Source organism: Dreissena polymorpha, chromosome 13 (genome assembly GCF_020536995.1).
Source record: "Dreissena polymorpha isolate Duluth1 chromosome 13, UMN_Dpol_1.0, whole genome shotgun sequence".
In the NCBI taxonomy this organism is placed as follows: domain Eukaryota; kingdom Metazoa; phylum Mollusca; class Bivalvia; order Myida; family Dreissenidae; genus Dreissena; species Dreissena polymorpha.
In genome coordinates this window covers 34,433,404-34,453,172 of record NC_068367.1, presented here as the reverse complement: position 1 = coordinate 34,453,172, position 19,769 = coordinate 34,433,404, and the positions used below count along the sequence as shown (strand labels likewise).

General features: G+C 36.1%; 1 protein-coding gene across 1 annotated transcript in view; it reads left to right on the top strand.

Moving 5' to 3' along the window:
- The window catches only part of LOC127856539 (serine-rich adhesin for platelets-like), a 187,284-nt gene that overhangs the window by 140,074 nt on the left and 27,441 nt on the right, over positions 1 to 19,769 (top strand). The window contains exons 3-4 of the mRNA XM_052392799.1: positions 13,628 to 13,706; positions 18,758 to 18,945. Of these exons, the coding sequence (XP_052248759.1) occupies positions 13,628 to 13,706; positions 18,758 to 18,945 (267 nt within the window). The remainder of the gene's footprint in view (positions 1 to 13,627; positions 13,707 to 18,757; positions 18,946 to 19,769) is intronic.

Genomic DNA, 19,769 nt, shown 5'->3' with positions numbered 1-19,769 from the left:
ACGCCCGGGGTATTCCCTTGATTATAGACCGAGTTTCAAATACTGAAACATTAATTTCAATTAGGAGCACAGCGGGATTTATTACCATGGAACTCGAGATGTTAACTGACTGACGCACGGGTCAAATTTTCGACGCGTCAGAATGACGCACAGCATAAAAAAGGGTTGCGTCAAAAATGAGGCATTTTTAATTTGCTGCGTCAAAACGCAGGATTCTGCGTCTATTGAAATCCCTGTTTTCAAGTTTCTATTTATTACCTGATAATCCCGTTAATTCCGTTTTTATAAATCACTTTCTGGTAAATATGTACGCTAAAAGCTCTCAGTTATTTCTTTAACACTCTAGAAGTCACATTTTTGGCCCAATTTTCATGAAATTTGGTCAGAACATTTGTTTCCTTGATATGAGAGTTGAGTTCGAAAATTGTTCGGGTTAGTTCAATAACATGATTGCCAGGGGGGGCTATAGAGAAACCTTGTAAACACTCTAGAAGTCACAATTTTTGTCCAATCATCTTAAAAGTTGGTCAAAACATTGGTTTTATTGATATCTCTGACGAGTTCGAAAATGGTCCAGATCTGTGAAAAAACATGGCCGCCAGTGGACGGGGCATTTTTCTCTATATGTATATAGTGCAGGGATTTCAATAGACGCAGAATCCTGCGTTTTGACGCGAGCAATTTGAAAATCACTCGTATTTGACCCGACCATTTTTTCTGCCGTGCGTCATTTTGACGCACGGAAAATTTGACATGCGCGACATCTGACCATATTTCCATGATATAAAACCGTTATGCTCCTAATTGACATTCATGCCCCCATTCATTCATAGGGGGGGGGGGGCAGTTTTCCTTATTTGGCTATAGAGAAACCTTGTAAACACTAGAAGTCACAATAAGTCACATTTTGGCCCAATTTTCATGAAATTTTGTCAAAAAAATTGTTTCTTTGATATAAGAGTTGAGTTTGAAAATGGGTCCGGTCAGTTGAATAACATGGCAGGCGGGGTGGGGGGGGGGGGGGCAGTTTTCTTATATTTATATAAAAGCTTGTGAACACTCTAGAAGTCACATTTTTTGCCCAATCATCATGAAACTTGGTGAAAAGATTGGTTTTATATATATAACATAATTAATGCCATAGTTATTGCCCTTAGATTGTCCAAATTTTCATTATATTATACAAAATCCTTGTAAACACTAGAGGTCACGATTTTGTTTCAGATTTTATGAATCTTGGTCATTATATTTTTTTTTGTAAGCAAAGTTTGATGTTTGTTAGGGGGTCAACTCAAAATATAGGCCACCAGGTCAAATCATACAAAAACAATATCACTCCATATGCCAGAGTTTTGGTTCAATAATGATGAAACTTGACCAGGATGTTTGTCTTGACAATATCTAGGTCAAGTTTGATGTTTGGTAAAGATTGAATGAACTGACTCCTCTCAGGTGAGCGAACTAGGGCCATCTTGGCCTTCTTGTTTTATGTACGAACAGTCGGACAAGCTAACCTGCAGTTTTACTAGCCTGCCTGACCACCAATCTTACTAGACAATGTCTGTCGTACGTGCCTTAGTGTCTAACCAATGTACAGTACAGCCAAAGCGGCACAAACATAATCCGCGGCTACGCCACGGCCAGATTATTAGTCCGCGGCGGCCGAATCGTGTGTTCACGCAGAGTATCGCCGTGGCACTCGGCATCGATCCGCGCAACGACGCCGAGTCTGTATTAACCTCGCGTACTTTCGCGGAGTAAATCCGCCGCATACGTACGCGGCGGATCGAGTGAAAAGATATCCACCTACATGTACATAGATGTATGTGTAGCGTAGAATTAATTACTCGCAACTGTTTATGTTTCGTTCGATTATCATTATTAAATTTGTAATCCGAAACACACTTCCCAATTGTAATGCTAACGCATCCTTTGGCAAATTCTAGCGTCAAATAAACAGTGCTAAAATATCCTTTGTTTCATAAAAAGCGCGCGAAAATTATGCATACATGTAGAACGCCGCATGGAAAGTTTGGGTGTATTTTGTGTTGTATAAATACATGAACATCCCGTCAGGCGTAAATCGCGTGTTCAGTGGAGAAAAAAACCGCCCCGATTAGACGTTATTTCATCATCTCTATAAATAGTAACAAATGCCAAAATGTATTTGATACTTAAGGAAATATCGAGAATGTTTGTGTATCGTAAATATTTACCAGCATTTGCTTTAAAACTGGAATATACGGAATTATCGGGTAATTAGTAGCGATAGTAACTGTATAATATGAACAAAATAAAACGTGTTTATATACTCATATTCAAACAATAGTTATAATAAGCTGATAATTAACAAAATTACAAATACGTCGTCACCGTCTTGATTATTGATGTGGCTTCAAACTGCTAATTTTCTCAGCTAAAATATAATAGCGGAATCAACATGCAATTAATTTATAAATCCACCATATGCTGGAGCCTTGACCACTTGTATGTGCGAAAACATAATTACGTGACCTTGTTTATGTGTGAAATACATACGCTACGGGCGGGAAACAAACTTAATAATTGGCCAGACTCATTAACTATGCTTACATGTATATGCTAATACAATCCGCGCACAATAAATTTATTATGATTTTAATTTTTATTATAATTGTTCTTTCAAAATTTGTTAACTACATGTAACTAATAATTTTAAAAAGATTTTTTATTTCATGATGCGCATCCACTCGGCATCATGTCACGGATCGCGGCATGCCTCGGCGGACAGATGCGAAGTTTTGCGGCGAAATTTGACTTGCCGCCGCATACTGACGCGGCTTCAACGACTGACGCGGCATCGACTCGTTTCGCCTTGCCGCCGCGGATCGCGAAATACGTTTGTTCCGCTTTGGCTGTACTGTATTCTGTAAAAACATTTATTTTCGCCAGCAGGAAATTTCGTCTTAAAAAATTACCTTTCGTTAGCACAAACTCGCCAATTTTTGACTTCGAAAAAATAAATAAAAATAGAAACTGCCTTAGTCAATATCCGATTTGTTTGTTATGCATGTCCGAAATATATCACAGTTGTGATAAATCGTGGTGGGGAAAGAGGGAGGACACTTTGGAGTCACTTGAACATGTAGGAGTAGGGGCCTTTTTGTCACATGCCGATATACTAGTCTTGTTATCAGGTGATCATAAATAGGCCCTCATTTGTTGATGTCATTGACAAGTTCATTATTATGATTAGTGGATTAGTGGGAGCGAATAACCGTTAACGAGTGTTTAAAACAGTGAAGCCAATTGCCTATTGGTCTAATTCAATTACTATCATGGCCAAACTGATAACAATCTTACCTTTATCAGCGCCAATTAGAGAAGGTGCGAACATTATTGGTTATAATTAGCGCTAGCAAACTACATTGGTCAGTTTTCAATAAAGTTTCAAGAGTTTGCATCGAAAATATTGATGACTTTAAGTACAGTAATTTGCCTGAACTGTCACTTTAAATAATGTCAATGAATGAAGCATATTTAAATTAATACACTGCAGCTCCATTATAACCCGGATGACGGGGTCCAAGTCTCGATGAATATGTTTAAGAATTTCATAAACACAAACAAGCGTCATTACAACTCGCTCTAAGTGTTGACATGGAACACAAAGAAACATATGATCAGACCAAGTTTTTACCCTTGGACTTCGACATGTTTACAGGATATTATAAACTATTTTTTCCTGGACACTTACCTTATCTAGACCAGTGCTTTCCACAGGCCATTTCACGGTCCCTCGCCGGGGCGCTTAAAAGTCGAAATTAGAGACCACGGGGCACTTGAAATTTTCTGATAAGTGTGTATTTTTCATACTGCCATTAGGCATTCTTAAGATCGAAGCAATATCGACTTCGCCCAAAGTTGTTAGAGCCGATTTATGATCCTCTGTCAATTGCGTCATGCATCTCTTTACCCACCTAAAGGCGGATCGTTGTTGTAATGGAAAATCGATATTGGCCAATGAGAGGGCACGCTTTGAATAAGCGACAACACTCGTGGGCAGTACTACAGTACACTCCACGCGTTTTCCCCAAAAAACGCGCTCCCTCCGCGGTTTTTTTTCTGCTAGCGAGTGTTCACGCGGCGTTGGAAGAGCGAGGTGAATTCGATAAAACGCTCGGCGTTACGCCGCGTTCGCTAATTCCCGCGGCGTGTATTACTTTAGGCTAGTCGGTAAATGCAGATACTTTCCGTTCTTATCAGTGATCGCCGCGCAAGGCCGCGTTAGCAGTGTGCTACTGGGCATGCCAAAAAATAAAAACATTGTTATAATAAATTGTTTAAATACTGTAGTACATGTATAAAAAAGATAATTGTATAGAAAATTAATACGTATAAAAATTATGTTTTTTAATTCACAGGTACGTCTACAATATGAATTAGTCTAATATAATACATTTGACAAATTAATATTTAAATCATAACACATATGACACAAGAATAAATGTTCCGTAAACTTTCCAAATGAGAATAATAATTAGTAATCCGAAACACACTACGATTTTTAATTGTTAACACGATGTTTACAAATGCTTCTAATATACAGTCATCATGTATTTTTTCCCGACAAAAGCGCGCGAAAATTATGCTGCAATGTACAAGTTCAGGGTACAATGTATACTCCTGCAAAGCGTGCTTGTATTGATTTTTTTTATACAATCTTTGTAGCGCAGAGAACATTGAATTTTGTTGATTTCGGTTAAAAGTTTCTTTGGTATTTATGAACGAAATTATATCGCGAATAAGTTGATATTTCCTCTAAAATAATTTCAAATCGAACACGCCGAATCTTTATCGTTACGGTATTTTAGTAGAGTAATTATTTTAACACTAATTGAACTGTAAACTGATTAAAGAAGACATCTGAGCGGAACTGGATTTTAAGTGTTTGACGTTATGAAAACACGCAAAGCTTGTCTACTGACCTATTGTGTAGACTGCTGTCTGCGGTGTTTTGACAAAAGGGATTAACATGTGTGAATGTCACTCTGCCGATTTGGTCCATAATTACTGGTAAACATTGTTTAGAATGTCGACGCAACAAGAATACAACTGTGAATATTAAATGCAATTATCAACTCAATAGTTACCACCTTTTAGCAATCAATGGAATAACCTACAAACAAGAGAAAATCAATGCATTAGCGAGCAGAGAATTTACTTTGTTCGGACTTTTATCATATCTTAAAATAGTAACATCTATGCCAAAATGTATTTGATACTTTAGAAAAATGGGAAATTTTTTGTGTTTCTTGAAATTCATGAGCTTTTTTATCATAAATATTTACCAGATTTTGCTTTTTAAACTGGAATATACGAGATTATCCAGTATTGAATAGCGTCGGGAAAAGTAAAAAGTACCCCCCCCCCCAAACGGCCCCGGGGCGTCATAAAAAAATCCTGTGGAAATCACTGCTAGACTTCATCCCGGACATTTCCACTTTTCAGCCTTGGACAATGCAATTCAACGACATTTTCATCCTTGGACTTTTGATCTCCACTTCTCCCAGTTTCGTCCCAAATCAACCTCTGAACATTTGGCCTTAGAAATGACTGGAGCGGTTACTTTCATAGACTTTAAAACCAAAATTTTTCCACTCAAGACTTTAGAAAAATTGTAAGTTGTCACAATCATGAAGGTGTTTTCTTGTCACTTTGAAAATGGCAATACTATTGATCTACTTGCGCTTTCTGGTAAATGTAAGACTGTGCCAATAAGACTGTGTTTGGTTGAAAGGTCCAAATCATGGTGTTGGTGGAGTAGCAATCGTATTGCATACATGTAGCTGTAAGTTGTGAAGTTTTTCATTGGTATCATATTTCCCCTCAAAATGAAGTACCAAACGTAAAATGAATGCATATTCATGTAAGTCCCTCAATTGGGAAAGTACAGAAGTGTACCCTTTACAAAAAGGAAAAAAATCGCTGTGTTGTTTCTTTATAAATGTATCAAATGGTTGGCATCATTATTGTTCATGTGTTTCATGTTCATCTTCAATTTACTGTGCTACTGAAAATCACATGTTTTTGTTGACATGACTTAATAGTTTAGTTCATTCTTAAAACTTGGGAGATTTACTTTAGTGTCTCTCGTCTCTATTGCACGACAGGGAATTATAACAGCCGTTCTCAAGTTGAATGTTCATTAGGAAAGATCAATAAATAGACTGCCTCGCTAGCAAGCCTGGTCACTGGCAAAGATGGTATAAGCTTCATGGAGCTGTTGTTCATTCGTTCATGGCAAAAGGTTGTTGAACCCAACGTTCTTTGCTTTCCATAATGGAAAACTATAAAAAAATATTTCATTTATTTATTTTAATGGTGGCTTAAAGCGGGTATATACGATCTTGTCAAATATTTATTAATTAATATAAAATGTGTTAAAAACTTATTATACATATATTTCAATATAAACTAAAATAAAAGTTAAGAAGAACATGTGTCGAAAAATGCTGAATAAGCCAGATATTTAATTCTGAAATCGAAAAAGGCTGTACAGCCGAATTCGCCAGCATGTATATCATGCATGTACGATGTGAGTCTAAATTTAGTTTAACGGTTCATTTGAAATTCCTGCAGCGATATCGATTCATACGACACACGAACACTTACTAAAAAGACGAATGCATCGGTTATTGTAGGAAAATAATTACGAATTATCTTCGTCACAATCGGCTCGGGGCGCTAATTTGTATTTGCTGTATTTTATGAAATTCGTCTTAAATGTATCATTTTTCTTGCATATTGTGTGTTATTATAACATATATGTATCAATATTTTACAATTCAGCACATATAAAAATCGTATATACCCGCTTTAAACTGACAAAAATGCTTTATCTATTGTATTATGATAGCCAGTGATTTCAATAGCTTTTGAAAGCCAGGAGTTACATGTAAATGACCAAGTGTTTGAAATTGTTCAGGGTCAAAATTAATTTTTATGGGTTAAAATATTGGAAGATTTGAAGTCTAGATTCGTTTTCTGAATATTTGTTGATTGCTCTACACTCGTTTTTATGTATAAATTAACACAAAACACACACACATCAATTTGTGTAAGATGGACAGATAAAGTACATCTGTGTGTTCATTTTAGTGTAACATTGTACAGTCATGAAAATGATGCAAGGCAAATAATATGGAGAAGTCAACAAAAGTGGCATTTTTGCAGCATGCTTGCATCAAAAGTTAGCTCTTTCAGTGCTTGAACCGAATTTTGAAGGCCTTTGCAAACAGTTTGGATCCAGATGAGACGCCACAGAACGTGGCATCTCATCAGGATCCAAACTGTTTGCTATTCTGATACATGTAGTATTCTTTGAAAAAAATTGAAGAAAATGCTAATTTAAGAAATTCAGCAGATGACATTTTAGCAGACGACAAATTTCCCAGCATGCAAAGGGTTATTGCAGAATGCTTGCATCAAAAGTTAGGATTCTGCTTCAGTTGAAATCACTGAGAGCTACATGTATAATCTCTATCGTAATAATATTGCAATAGTTATAAACTGTCATGATATTTATTTATTATTATGATAGTTCTTCCTAGTACATGTAGTAGTACATTGTACATTACTGTATGAATTTATCATTATGGTAATCAAAGTCTGAATATTAAATACAAAATCAATAGTGCTGATTTAACCCTTTACATGTACCACTTACATGTAGATACGTATTTTTACGCATTTGTTGTCCAATAAAAAATGACATTTAATTAAAGACCTTTCTAACCAGATTCAAGTCTTAAAGGCGTCCTTTCCAACCCTTAGATACTGATGAGCAGCATTATGCATCATAAAACCTGGACAGACTGCGAGTTACTCTATGATGTAAGGATAAGCTTAAACATTGTGCCAATTTCATCTCTAAGTATAGTCTACCAGCAATATCAGTGATTTTTTTTTGCACAATTGAAAAAAGAACCGGTACCAGCCCAATTGGGTAAAAAATGGTAGAAAAAACTGAAGTTTGAAAAATTTGGCATTTTGAAGTCTTCCGATCGGGAAATTGGTGTATTTGATTTGTTGCTAACAAATACATAAAAATTGATAACCAAGTGTTGTCAAGTTGTCAATATAATATATACTTAGATTCAAGCCATAAAGATGCATAGGGAAATTAAATGTTGCATTTTATTTATAGAAAAAAAACACCTTCAATTTTGTTTTTTTGGACAGTAAACTGGTAAATTTTTAGTGTTTTTCGCCATTACAACTGTAATAAAGTGCCGTTTTCCGGTACTTTGTAAGGAAGGGGAAAAAAGGCTTAATAAGTTACCTGTAATCAAACAATGCCATCCAGGCATATTTCTATCCACTTACTTAAAATCTGCCCCCTAATGTAATTAATTATATTCATAGAACTGCATTACTAATTGAGATTCCTTGAAATGCATCATATTAATTATTAACTTTTGATTGTTGACTAGACTATCAGCGATTGTCATCGATTAACAATTTTGCCATTTATTCATTGCTGTTGGAGCAATACATATTAACTACTGTACTTATTGTACACCTATAAATAAAAAATTATTTATTGGACTCAAACATGTACCATGCTCCTTCAGCAATTAGCAACATGAATTACTATTCAATTTTGTGTTTTTCATGAACAACTGTTGTTTTGTTTATTGGTTTTTACGCCCCCGAAGGAGGGCATATAGTGATCAGTCCCAGTGTTTTTTCAGCACTGTCTGCGCCTCCGGAAAACGGAGGCACTCCCAAGCAAACGGACCCGATCCCAAAATGAAATTAGAATTTTTTTCTCAATTCCCCCCCCCCCCCCCCCCCCCCCCCCAAAAAAAAATTTTTTTTTTTTTTTTTTTTTTAAGAATGAAGTGTCTTATAACTTGTGTGACTAACCAGTGTTTGTTTTGGTCAAAAATATCTGCTATAAGGTTTTGACTGTACAGTTCTTTTCTCAGAGTGTAACTGTAACTGAAAAACAAAACTGCAGTACTTACTTGAATAAACGTTGAACATGCCCAATATTGCATCTGTTTATATAAAGAAGACAAAATAACAAATAAAAACAAATTTATTTGTTAAACCACTGAATTATTTAAGCATGATAAATTCACAATTTTTTCCTAAATGAGCCGTTTCATCCAAGCAAAATTTCCCAAAATGGCCAATTTTGTCGATAAACAATTCCCAATTTGGTCAGACTCCTTTTCCCAAAATAGGCAGAAAAACCCCTGGGTCTGTCCGTCTGTCTTTCCGTCACTCTTTGTGTTAAGGTTTTGTGTTTAGGTTTCGAAAAATGCTCATAACTTCTATGTCGCTTCAGATAGCAACTTGATATTTGGCATGCATGTGTATCTCATGGAGCTGCACATTTTGAGTGGTGAAAGGTCAAGGTCATCCTTCAAGGTCAATAGTCAAATATACATGTATGGCTTCAAAGCGGCGCAGAAGGGGGCTTTGTGTTTCTGACAAACACATCTCTTGTTTCCTATTTTTTTAAGTTACTTGTAGTTTACTACACAGCTACAATGTACTATAAATGCAAATTACATGCATTATACCCAGATACTATAAATGCACACTAAAGTACCCAATTGCTTACTTTGGGTATGCATAGCCATATCTCTGTTTCTTGATAATGTTCCTTTTGATTTTTGAATAGCTTTTAAGAATATTGAACAATGTTATGACAAATAATTGTTAACAATTGGTATCCAAAAGTTCACAGTTTTAGTGATTAATTACTTTTGCGATAGGCATTCAATTTAAAATGTGGTAAAAGATGAAACAACTTGCAAGGTAATAACTTGTTCAGTTCTTGTTTTAGCTAGAATATGCTGTACATGTCCTATCATGGTAGTGAAGTGGGGCTTTAACATGGTGACATAATCAGAAAAGCCGGATGACAATTTCTCATTTGCGTCATAGGGGAAAGCCAAAACAATTCCTTGCATGTTGCCTCTAATCAGATTGGGGACAGTTTGATGATTCTATGAAAAGATTGACTCTTGATTCACAGTCGTTATCATTTCACATATTGGATGATTTGTTAGTGTTAGAAGACCCCAAGCTAAATGGATTGGGGAAATTGTTGTTTTGGCTAAAATTGTGAAATGAAGATTTTGTTTAGTATGCCATTTGGTGTGCATATAAAATTCATTGAAAAGGTACATTTATTAGTTGTTATTGACAAACTGCCAATGTTTATGATAAAAATGCCGAAGTCAGTGGCTTAGTAGTTGATATTTCCAGTTTTCAGAATTTACTGATGGACCCGAGTTCCAATAAAATTATCCAAGTTGGGCAAGTGCTTGTCACATCTGTGTCAATGGTGTTCAATATTATGGTGTTTACCATTTTGGGGCTCTTTGAGATTGGGAAAAAAACACATTGTTTTATTAAAATTTTGAAATAATTGTACCATATTTTTTGCTAACCAATACATATGTATTTGAAAATGAGAGTAAATGTTTAATTATCGTTTATACTAAGATTCAACCCAGAAAGCTGCATAGGGATTTTTTGTTGTTGAGAATTTAAGTTGATCATTATGGAAAAATATTATACTTTTGACGCAGGGAATGGGGCTGAAGAATGGCCACATAATTGACCAAAAAAACACTGTTATGCCTGTGATGTTTCAGACAAAATTGTTGATGTGCTCATGGAATTTATGGAATTCAATATTATGCCTGCTCTGTTACAGACAAGATTCAATATTACGCCTGCTCTGTTACAGACAAGATTGTTGATGTTACTATGGTGTTCAATATTATGCCTGCTCTGTTACAGACAAGATTGTTGATGTTACTATGGTGTTCAATATTATGCCTGATCTGTTACAGACAAGATTGTTTATGTGCATATGGTGTTCAATATTACGCCTGCTCTGTTACAGACAAGATTGTTGATATGCCTATGGTGTTCAATAATACGCCTGTTCTGTTACAGACAAGATTGTTGATGTTACTATGGTGTTCAATATTATGCCTGCTCTGTGACAGACAAGATTGTTGATGTTACTATGGTGTTCAATATTATGCCTGCTCTGTTACAGACAAGATTGTTGATGTTACTATGGTGTTCAATATTATGCCTGATCTGTTACAGACAAGATTGTTTATGTGCATATGGTGTTCAATATTACGCCTGCTCTGTTACAGACAAGATTGTTGATATGCCTATGGTGTTCAATAATACGCCTGTTCTGTTACAGACAAGATTGTTGATGTTACTATGGTGTTCAATATTATGCCTGCTCTGTGACAGACAAGATTGTTGATGTGCCTATGATGTTCAATATTACGCCTGCTCTGTGACAGACAAGATTGTTGATGTGCCTATGGTGTTCAATATTATGCCTGCTCTGTTACAGACAAGATTGTTGATATGCCTATGGTGTTCAATATTACGCCTGCTCTGTTACAGCCAAGTGTTGATGTGCCTATGGATTCAATATTATGCCTGCTCTGTTACAGACAAAATTGTTGATGGCGGAGGCGGGAGGGACAGCCTCATGGAGCGGCTGCGGGGCCGTGTGGGACAGCACAGGTCCTGGACTGACACTGTGAAGACGCTGAAACTCATTCAGATGAATGTATGTTTGTACATTAGCCTCTGAGTGGAAAAGGGTTAACTATTAATTAGGCGCAATTTATACCCTAAAATTTATGTTTTAAAAGTTGGTGACATTTGCTTTATGCATTGATATACAGGGCCCTCAATCCGTCAAATCCACGGCCGAAATTCGGCCGCATTCCCCCCTCTGAAAAGTATACCTTTTTCCCCCTTTTTTTTTTATGGATAGATGTCTCATGATTACTATATCTCAATTCCATTTTAATTTAATCTTTTCAAACATACTAAATTATGAAATAAGCAATGAATATAGTGCAAACATGTAATAAAAAGAGAGTAAGTTAAAAATCCCCCAAAAAGGGAAACCCCGCGAAAATTCCCCATGCTATGGGTAGCGACCCGCTTCCCCTAAAATGGATTAAGGGCCCTGATATAAAACATTGTGCAATTTGAAAAAGGCGACCAATTTGACAGTTTCATGTACCTTTAAAATGGCATTAAAAAGTTGGATTTCTAATAGGATGTCTAGAGAACTTCACAAAAGGTTGCTGTGGTGTTGTTGATATGATCTTCCTAGCGGCCTGGAGGTCACTAGATCTCCACTGTGGCAGGGTTCTTGAGATCTTCCCCAAAGACACCAAGTACTGGTTCTACCCAGGAAAGGGACTCTTAGAGCGTTTCAATAAGCCTTAGACTTTTGATGCAATGAAGCTATAATAACTTATTTACATGTACTTTTCCTGGAAATTTTGAGAAAAAAGCAGTTTCAAAATCGGGAATTTTTGCGCACAAAAAATGTCTACTGATTCGGGAAATACTAATATTTAACATAACACATCATTCTAATTCAATTTATTATTATACTATTTAAGAATCAAATGGTAAATTGTATAGTTACAAACTTAGTTAGATGTAATTTAAATACAATTTATACATGTATATTAAAAAAAATGTTTGATTTATTGCAGTTTTTATGCCCCCGGTAGGAGGGCATATAGTGATCGCACCGTCCGTCTGTCTGTCCGTCTTTCCGTCACACTTTGCGTTTAGGTTTCGAAAAATGCTCATGACTTCCAGGCCTTTTTCTGTCTATCTCACGGGTCCAATAGTTGGATCCATTCCCAATGCCATATATGCATATTTTTTCCCAATTCTCAAAAAAAATCCCAATAAAAAAAAAGAAAAAAAACATTTTTTTTTTTATTTTTTTTAGAAAGAAGTGTCTTATAACTTATGATTATTAGACTCTATATCTCAATTTTATTTTTTAAACAACCTACAAAATATATAACCATAATTTATATGATTTTTATCCAAAATGACTGGAAAACCCCCTGTCCAAATAATGCTTTTGTCGATGATAATTCTTATTATTATCTTCCCAATTTGGAAGATTTCGCGACTCAATTTTGCTTGGTACTTTTTCCCAAAATAGACAGAAAAAGGCCTGACTTCTATGTCCCTTGAGATATAACCTTCATATTTGGTAAGCATGTGTATATGGACAAGGCATTTCCATATGCACACAAATTTTGACCCCTGTGACCTTGACCTTAAACTTAGGGTCCGTGTTTAGGTTTCGAAATCTGCGTTTAGGTTTCGAAAAAAGCTCATAACTTCTATCAAGCGTTTATAGGGCGCATAAGTCATCCTATGGTGACAGCTCTTGTTCTTTTTAGATTGCCATTTTTGCTTTAATTTCTCTTTGGGATATGGGTTTGTTTGATGGACCCATATACAGTATACGTGTGGAAAAGACCACTTCTTGTTTTACAGATGTAAGCAACTGACAAAAAAGGAACTAAATGGATGGGGGAAGTTGTGTTGTTTTGTCCAAAATTGTAAAAAGATTGTTAGTGTGCCCTTTGGTGTGCTTATATTTTTTGAAAAGGTATATTTTATTAGGTGTAAATGACAAACTGTCAATGATTATGAGGAAAAATGGCAAAGTCAGAGGCTAAGTAGTTCATATTTCCGGTTTTCATAATTTTCTAATGGATTAGAATTCCAATAAAATTACCAATATCTTTTTCAGGACAAGCATAGGCAGTCGAACTCGATCGACAAGTCGTGCCTGCAGACATGTTTAGACAAGCTTCACAGAGCCATGAAAAGTGAGTACATGTACCGTCTAGCAGCAAGGATAGAGTGAAGTATCTTGAATGTGCGGAAATTCTTTAGCCCATTACCACTTAGCAGTGATTTTTTTGCTTTTATTTGTTACCGCCTGTGCCATTTGAATTGGGAAAATTAGCGCGATAAACCATGAAATTGGGAAAAATAGCGCGATAAACCATGAAATTGGGAAAATAAAGCATTACACTGTCACTCCAATGTGGCGCGGTCAATGGGGTCCAAGCCGCGAAACAGCGTTATAACGGATCCGCGTTATAGGTTTTGAGCTCATTTACTGCAGGGCGCTATAAAAAAAAAACAGGTATAGAATAGCCTAAAATAGGTCATGTATATTGCCATGCTGTGTTGACGCAAATACATGCATAAAAACCGAATCGTATCGATAACAGTATACATACCGCTTTTCTTATGTGCACATTTATCCGATAATCCAATAAAATTGCAACATCACTTAAAAAATAATAATCTTGAACATTAATGACGATATATGTTTAAGAAATTCGTTAACACAACCGTACGCATATATGCCATTTTCAGAAGTGTTAAGAGTACAGTGCATTATGGGGCAGAGCTTTCATTGGACGAGCGACTTTAAATTTAGATTGAATGCAATACGACTCATGTTCAAAAAATTATTTTATTGCGTCATACGCATGCAAAAAACGTGTTTCCCGGGGACTTTCTGATACCGGGCGAAAATGAAAGTGAAACTCTGTTAACAATTACCAGTTCACTGCGTTCGCATGTAACTAAATCGTCTGCATTATTTAATTTCTTATACACGAACTGAAAGATTAAATGACATAATACTAGAATGATAATGTAATGACAGAAAAAGTTGTTTTATACTGTAGGCAGTATATTTCACAGCCGCTCATTTAACATAGTCAAACTGCAACCAAATCAAAGTAAGAATGTTTCAATCGTTTTGAATTACTTTAATTGTATAACTATCCCGCTTGCTTTTAACTTATGGAAATTATCGCACTGAACCGCTCTGATGAGGAATACATGTAATAAACACTGACACGCGAGTTTTTCACACCTTTATTGACATTGCTCAACAGATTAACACCAATTAGCTGTCGGTGTTGTTTAACCTCGAGGCGATTATAATCGGTTCAATGGAGGGTTGAATAAAGCAATCAACATGTGATTGCCGCCATCTTTAAATTGTCTGAAAATACATGAAGTTGCATAATACGGATTTGAATCAGAAATCTAATGGAAGGTTGGAGAAAAAATGGGATCCAAGCACCCTCCGCGTTATATTGGATTCAGCGTTATAACGGAGCGCGTTATATTGGAGTTACAGTGTATAAAAATGATTATAAGTAACAACATTAAAATTGTTTAAAAGTGCATGTTCAGGGTTTTTTCTAGCCATTTTGGGAAAAGGAGTCTGGTCAAATTGGGATTGTTTTAATTGATAAAAGTTGCAAATTTGGGAATTATTTATCGAAAAAAAGGACTTAATTAAAAGTTATATATTTGCAGGATGTTATAAATAGAGTTAAGAAATAATAAGGCAAAAGAAACATCTTTCTTAAAAAAAAAAAAAAAAAAATGTTTTTGTTTGTTTTGGAAATTGGGCTTTTTTTGGGAAATTTTGGTCAGCTTTTTGGGAAAAAACGTTGATTTTTGCCATTGGGAAGCAGCCGAAAATCGGCTGTAATTTTTAGCAAAAAAAATCACTGCTTAGAAACGTATTTTGATACTTTTCTAGTCCCTTAAAAAGTTAAATTAAATAAAAGACCTTTCTTACTAGATTCAAGTTTTAATGGTTCATTTCTACATGTAACTCTAAGAAACTGATGAGCAGCAAACAGCATAAAACCTGAACAGACTGCGAGTTACTCGCTGGCTGTTCTGGTTTTATGCTGTTTTCACATTGCCATTTTCACTTATCCTCTGAGTAGGAAAGGGATAAGGCCTATTTTAGCCCAATTATTTTGGTTGGGGGACAATTGGTTAAAGCCTCTTTTTGCACAAAAAGGGAGCCAACTTCTGCAGCTTTACTTAAAATAATCCATCTGCTCCGCCCCCTACCCCATCTCCCAATGTTAGAATTTTATAAACTGTCCGGTGTCTAAATTTTCATGTTGCGACAATTATTTGAGGCTTATTGAGGAACGGGGGGAAGTGTGGGGGGATGGGGGTAATGGGACCAAATTCGTCTAGAGATTGTTTCCCCAATTACCCTTCAAAAAATATTTATTTATGATTTTATAGTTAAACAGATGGAACCTGTTTATTGCAAACTAATAAATGTTCAGGAGTTACTAATTCCACAATTTTTATAACAATGTAAGCGATTTGGGCTGCGGTAAAGACCCCCACATCACTTTACTGATCACACTTTTCAATTCCCGAACAAAAATGTCAACCTTTTTAATCGTAATAATGAATTTGATTGGAAGCCAGTTACAAGTGACAACTCTTGAGCACAATGTGCTCATGGTGAGCTTTGTGATGGCCTTTAGTCCATCGTGTGGCGTCAACATCTGCCTTGTTAACGCTCTGTTTGCCTTGTTAATGCTCTAGTTATGTTAGTTGCTACGAATTGAAACAATTTTTGTCTCAACGTAAGTGATTCAGACAGTGGTCTAGCTTCGCACAGCTTGTAACTTTACTGATCACAGACTTAAACTTGAATTGAAGCTCCACTTAATTGAAAGCATATTTTAAAAGGCTGTTATATGAACCCAATCTCAAAGCAAACGGATCCAATCCCAAACCGACTTTGTAAAAAAATCCAAATTTCCCAAAAAAGTATGTAACTATCATCTGTATGATTTTGCTCTCCTAAATTAAATTCTTATAAATAGGTAAATTAAATTAGATTTTACCAAATCAGTGGAGTTCTAGTGCAATTTGCATTTTTTTTTAAAGGCCGGGAAATGGCCTGATGTGTAAATATTTGTTGTTAAAAAAAATCCCGATTTGGTTTATTTTGCAGATAAAAAAAGTCCCAAATCTGCCATTTATTCAATTTAAAAATTCCCAATTTGACAAGACTCCTTTTTCCCAAATGGCTAGGAAAAGCCCTGGAGACAAATCAGAGTCGGTGTTTCGGATCGGTTTGATATTTAGAGTATACCCTGAGTAATCTTGAGTGGGGATTGAACCTTTGACTTTAGTTTTACTATGCCATTATGGCTAATTAATTTGATCAGCAGTCTTTTGCAGCCCTTGTTTTTATGCCCTCATAGTGATCAGTGTTTTTTTCCATTCAAAATCAGGTCTGGTAACCAGACCCATTCCCTATGGATTTAAAAAAAATATTTTTTGCTCTACTGCCAAAGGCAGAAAAGCTTATGGGATAGCATGGTTTCTGTCTGTCTGTGTGTGCGTTAGACTTTTCTTGTTTATAAGATAAAGTCCACAGTTTTCATCCGATTCTTTTCAAAATTGCTCAGTGTCTTTATATTAATGAGGACTCGAACCATACAGATTTTCAGGTCACTGGGTCAAAGGTCAAGGTCACAGTGACTCGAAATAGTAAAATGGTTTCCAGATGATTACTCAAGAATGCTTAGGCCTAGGATCATGAAACTTCATAGGTATATTGATCATGACTGGCTGATGACCCCTTTTCATTTTCAGGTCACTAGGTCAAGGTCACAGTGACTCGAAATAGTAAAATGGTTACTTTTTCTTGTTTATCCGATTAAGTCCACAGTTTTCATCTGATTCTTTTCAAACTTGTTCAGTGTCTTTATATTAATGAGGACTCGAACCCTATTGATTTTCAGGTCACTGGATCAAAGGTCAAGGTCACAGTGACTCGAAATAGTAAAATGGTTTCCAGATGTTAACTCAAGAATGCTGAGGCCTAGGATCATGAAACTTCATACGTACATTGATCATGACTGGCTGATGACCTCTATTGATTTTCAGGTCACAAGGTCAAGGTCACAGTGACTTGAAATAGTAAAATGGTTACTTTTTCTTGTTGACCCCTATTGATTTTCAGGTCACTAGGTCAAAGGTCGAGGTCACAGTGACTCTGTTTATAGCAGTAGAGCGATTCAGGCCCTCATGGGCCTCTTGTTCCCAAATGGGAGCTAAAAATTCCCAATGGAACCATAAAAAAGTATTTATTTTTTTTTAGATCAATATTTTTTCATCTCCTATCCATATAAGATCAACCTTAGTAAATATAATACTGGACACACTTGTATCCTCAATTTTGAAGCATTTGTTAGCAAAACAACAACAGCAATAATTTCCCAATTTTAGTCAAAACCCCGCGAATTTTCCCAATCCAAAGGGACCCAGCCCCATTCCCAAAATGGTGAAAAAAAACACTGGTGATCGGACCTTTAGGTTTCTGCGTTTAGGTTTCGAAAATGATCATTACATCTATGTCCCTTCACATAGCAACTTCATATTTGGCATGCATGTGTATCCCATGGAGCTGCACATTTTGAGTGGTGAAAGGTCAAGGTCATCCTTCACGGTCAAAAGTGAAAAATATAATCAAAGGGAAGTAATAAGCTTTAAAGGGAGATAATTTCTAAACCTGCCAAATGATATATTGAAATTTTATTTCAAAGCAGCGCAATAGGGGGCATTGTGTTTCTGACAAACACATCTCTTGTTCTTTCTTACTATTCACCAACCAGCAGACATCAGGAGTCATTCAGTGATTTTTGTTCATAATATTTTACAGCCTGTGCCTTTTGTATTGGGGAAAAATAGTGTGATAAACGATTAAATTGGGAAAGATGGAACATTATTAATATGATTATATAGAACAGTATTCCAATAGTTTATATGTGCATGTTAAACTTCATTTTTAAATTTCTATTATAAAGTGCTATGGAATAATATCGCTGTAAAGTGTATAATAAGCTCAATAAAACAATTTGTTAATTTTAAAAGTTTGGATTTGGGGGGATTTTGGTATGATTCATGGAAATTAGTTACTTTTTGCCATTTTGAAACAGCCTGATAAGGGCTGTAGTTTTTGGCAAAAAAATCACTTGTTATTTGACCTTTACAATCCTCTTTTTTTTCTTTCCAGTCACCAACCAGCAGACGCTAATAGAGCGTCTGGACCTGATCTCGCGCCAGCTCGGAATGATCTTCACCCCATCCACTGTGTCTGACAACCAGGTCGCGCTGACCTCAGAGATGTTCAAGGTCATCGTGATCTTCGACGGTCAGAGCGGCGTCAGAGACGTGAAGATCAGCCATCAGGACACGCCCACTGTAAACTTAGCTGCATGTTTTGTTTTTTTTTCGTCTTTTTAAAGTACCTGTAACAAGCACTTTCCCCAGTGAGGAAAGTTGCATTCATAATACCCAATTGCCGTCTCAAAATTCACAAAAGGAAGGACAGTTGTGTGAATTTCATTCCAAAAGCGCAATATCTGCAAGTGAACAAATTCAAATGAGCACTGTAACGGATCATTTCAAGCAAGACGGCGTGTAAAGGAATATTTAAATGGGATAAAGCAATGGTATGCTAAGCAATTTAAAAGACCCATAATGCCCAACCTGAAGATTTTATCACACACTATCAGATTTTTATGCCCCGGATCAAATGATCGGGGGTATATTGTTTTTGGCCTGTCATTCTGTCCCAAAACTTTAACCTTGGTCATAACTTTTGCAATATTGAAGATAGCAACTTGATATTTGGCATTCATGTGCATCTCATGGAGCTGCACATTTTGAGTGGTGAAAGGTCAAGATCAAGGTCATCCTTCAAGGTCAAAGGTCAAATATATGGCTTCAAAGCGGCGCAGTTGGGGGCATTGTGTTTCACAAACAAGAGCTCTTGTTTGTGCTAATTTTTCCCCAAGTTGCGTGGTGCAGGATATTTTTCCAATGGGGCAAAAAAAATGCTGTTGAGAATTGTAGTAGTCTTATCAGCTTCTTTTTGTCAAGTTGATGGACCAACAATTTGCCCTTATCCCCCAGTGTGATAAGTTAATACTTTATTTGACCCAATAGTTTTTCCAATCTGAAAGAAGAAACCAATAATGAAACAAATTGTCCAAAACATTTAAATTCAGTTTACTTCTATTAAG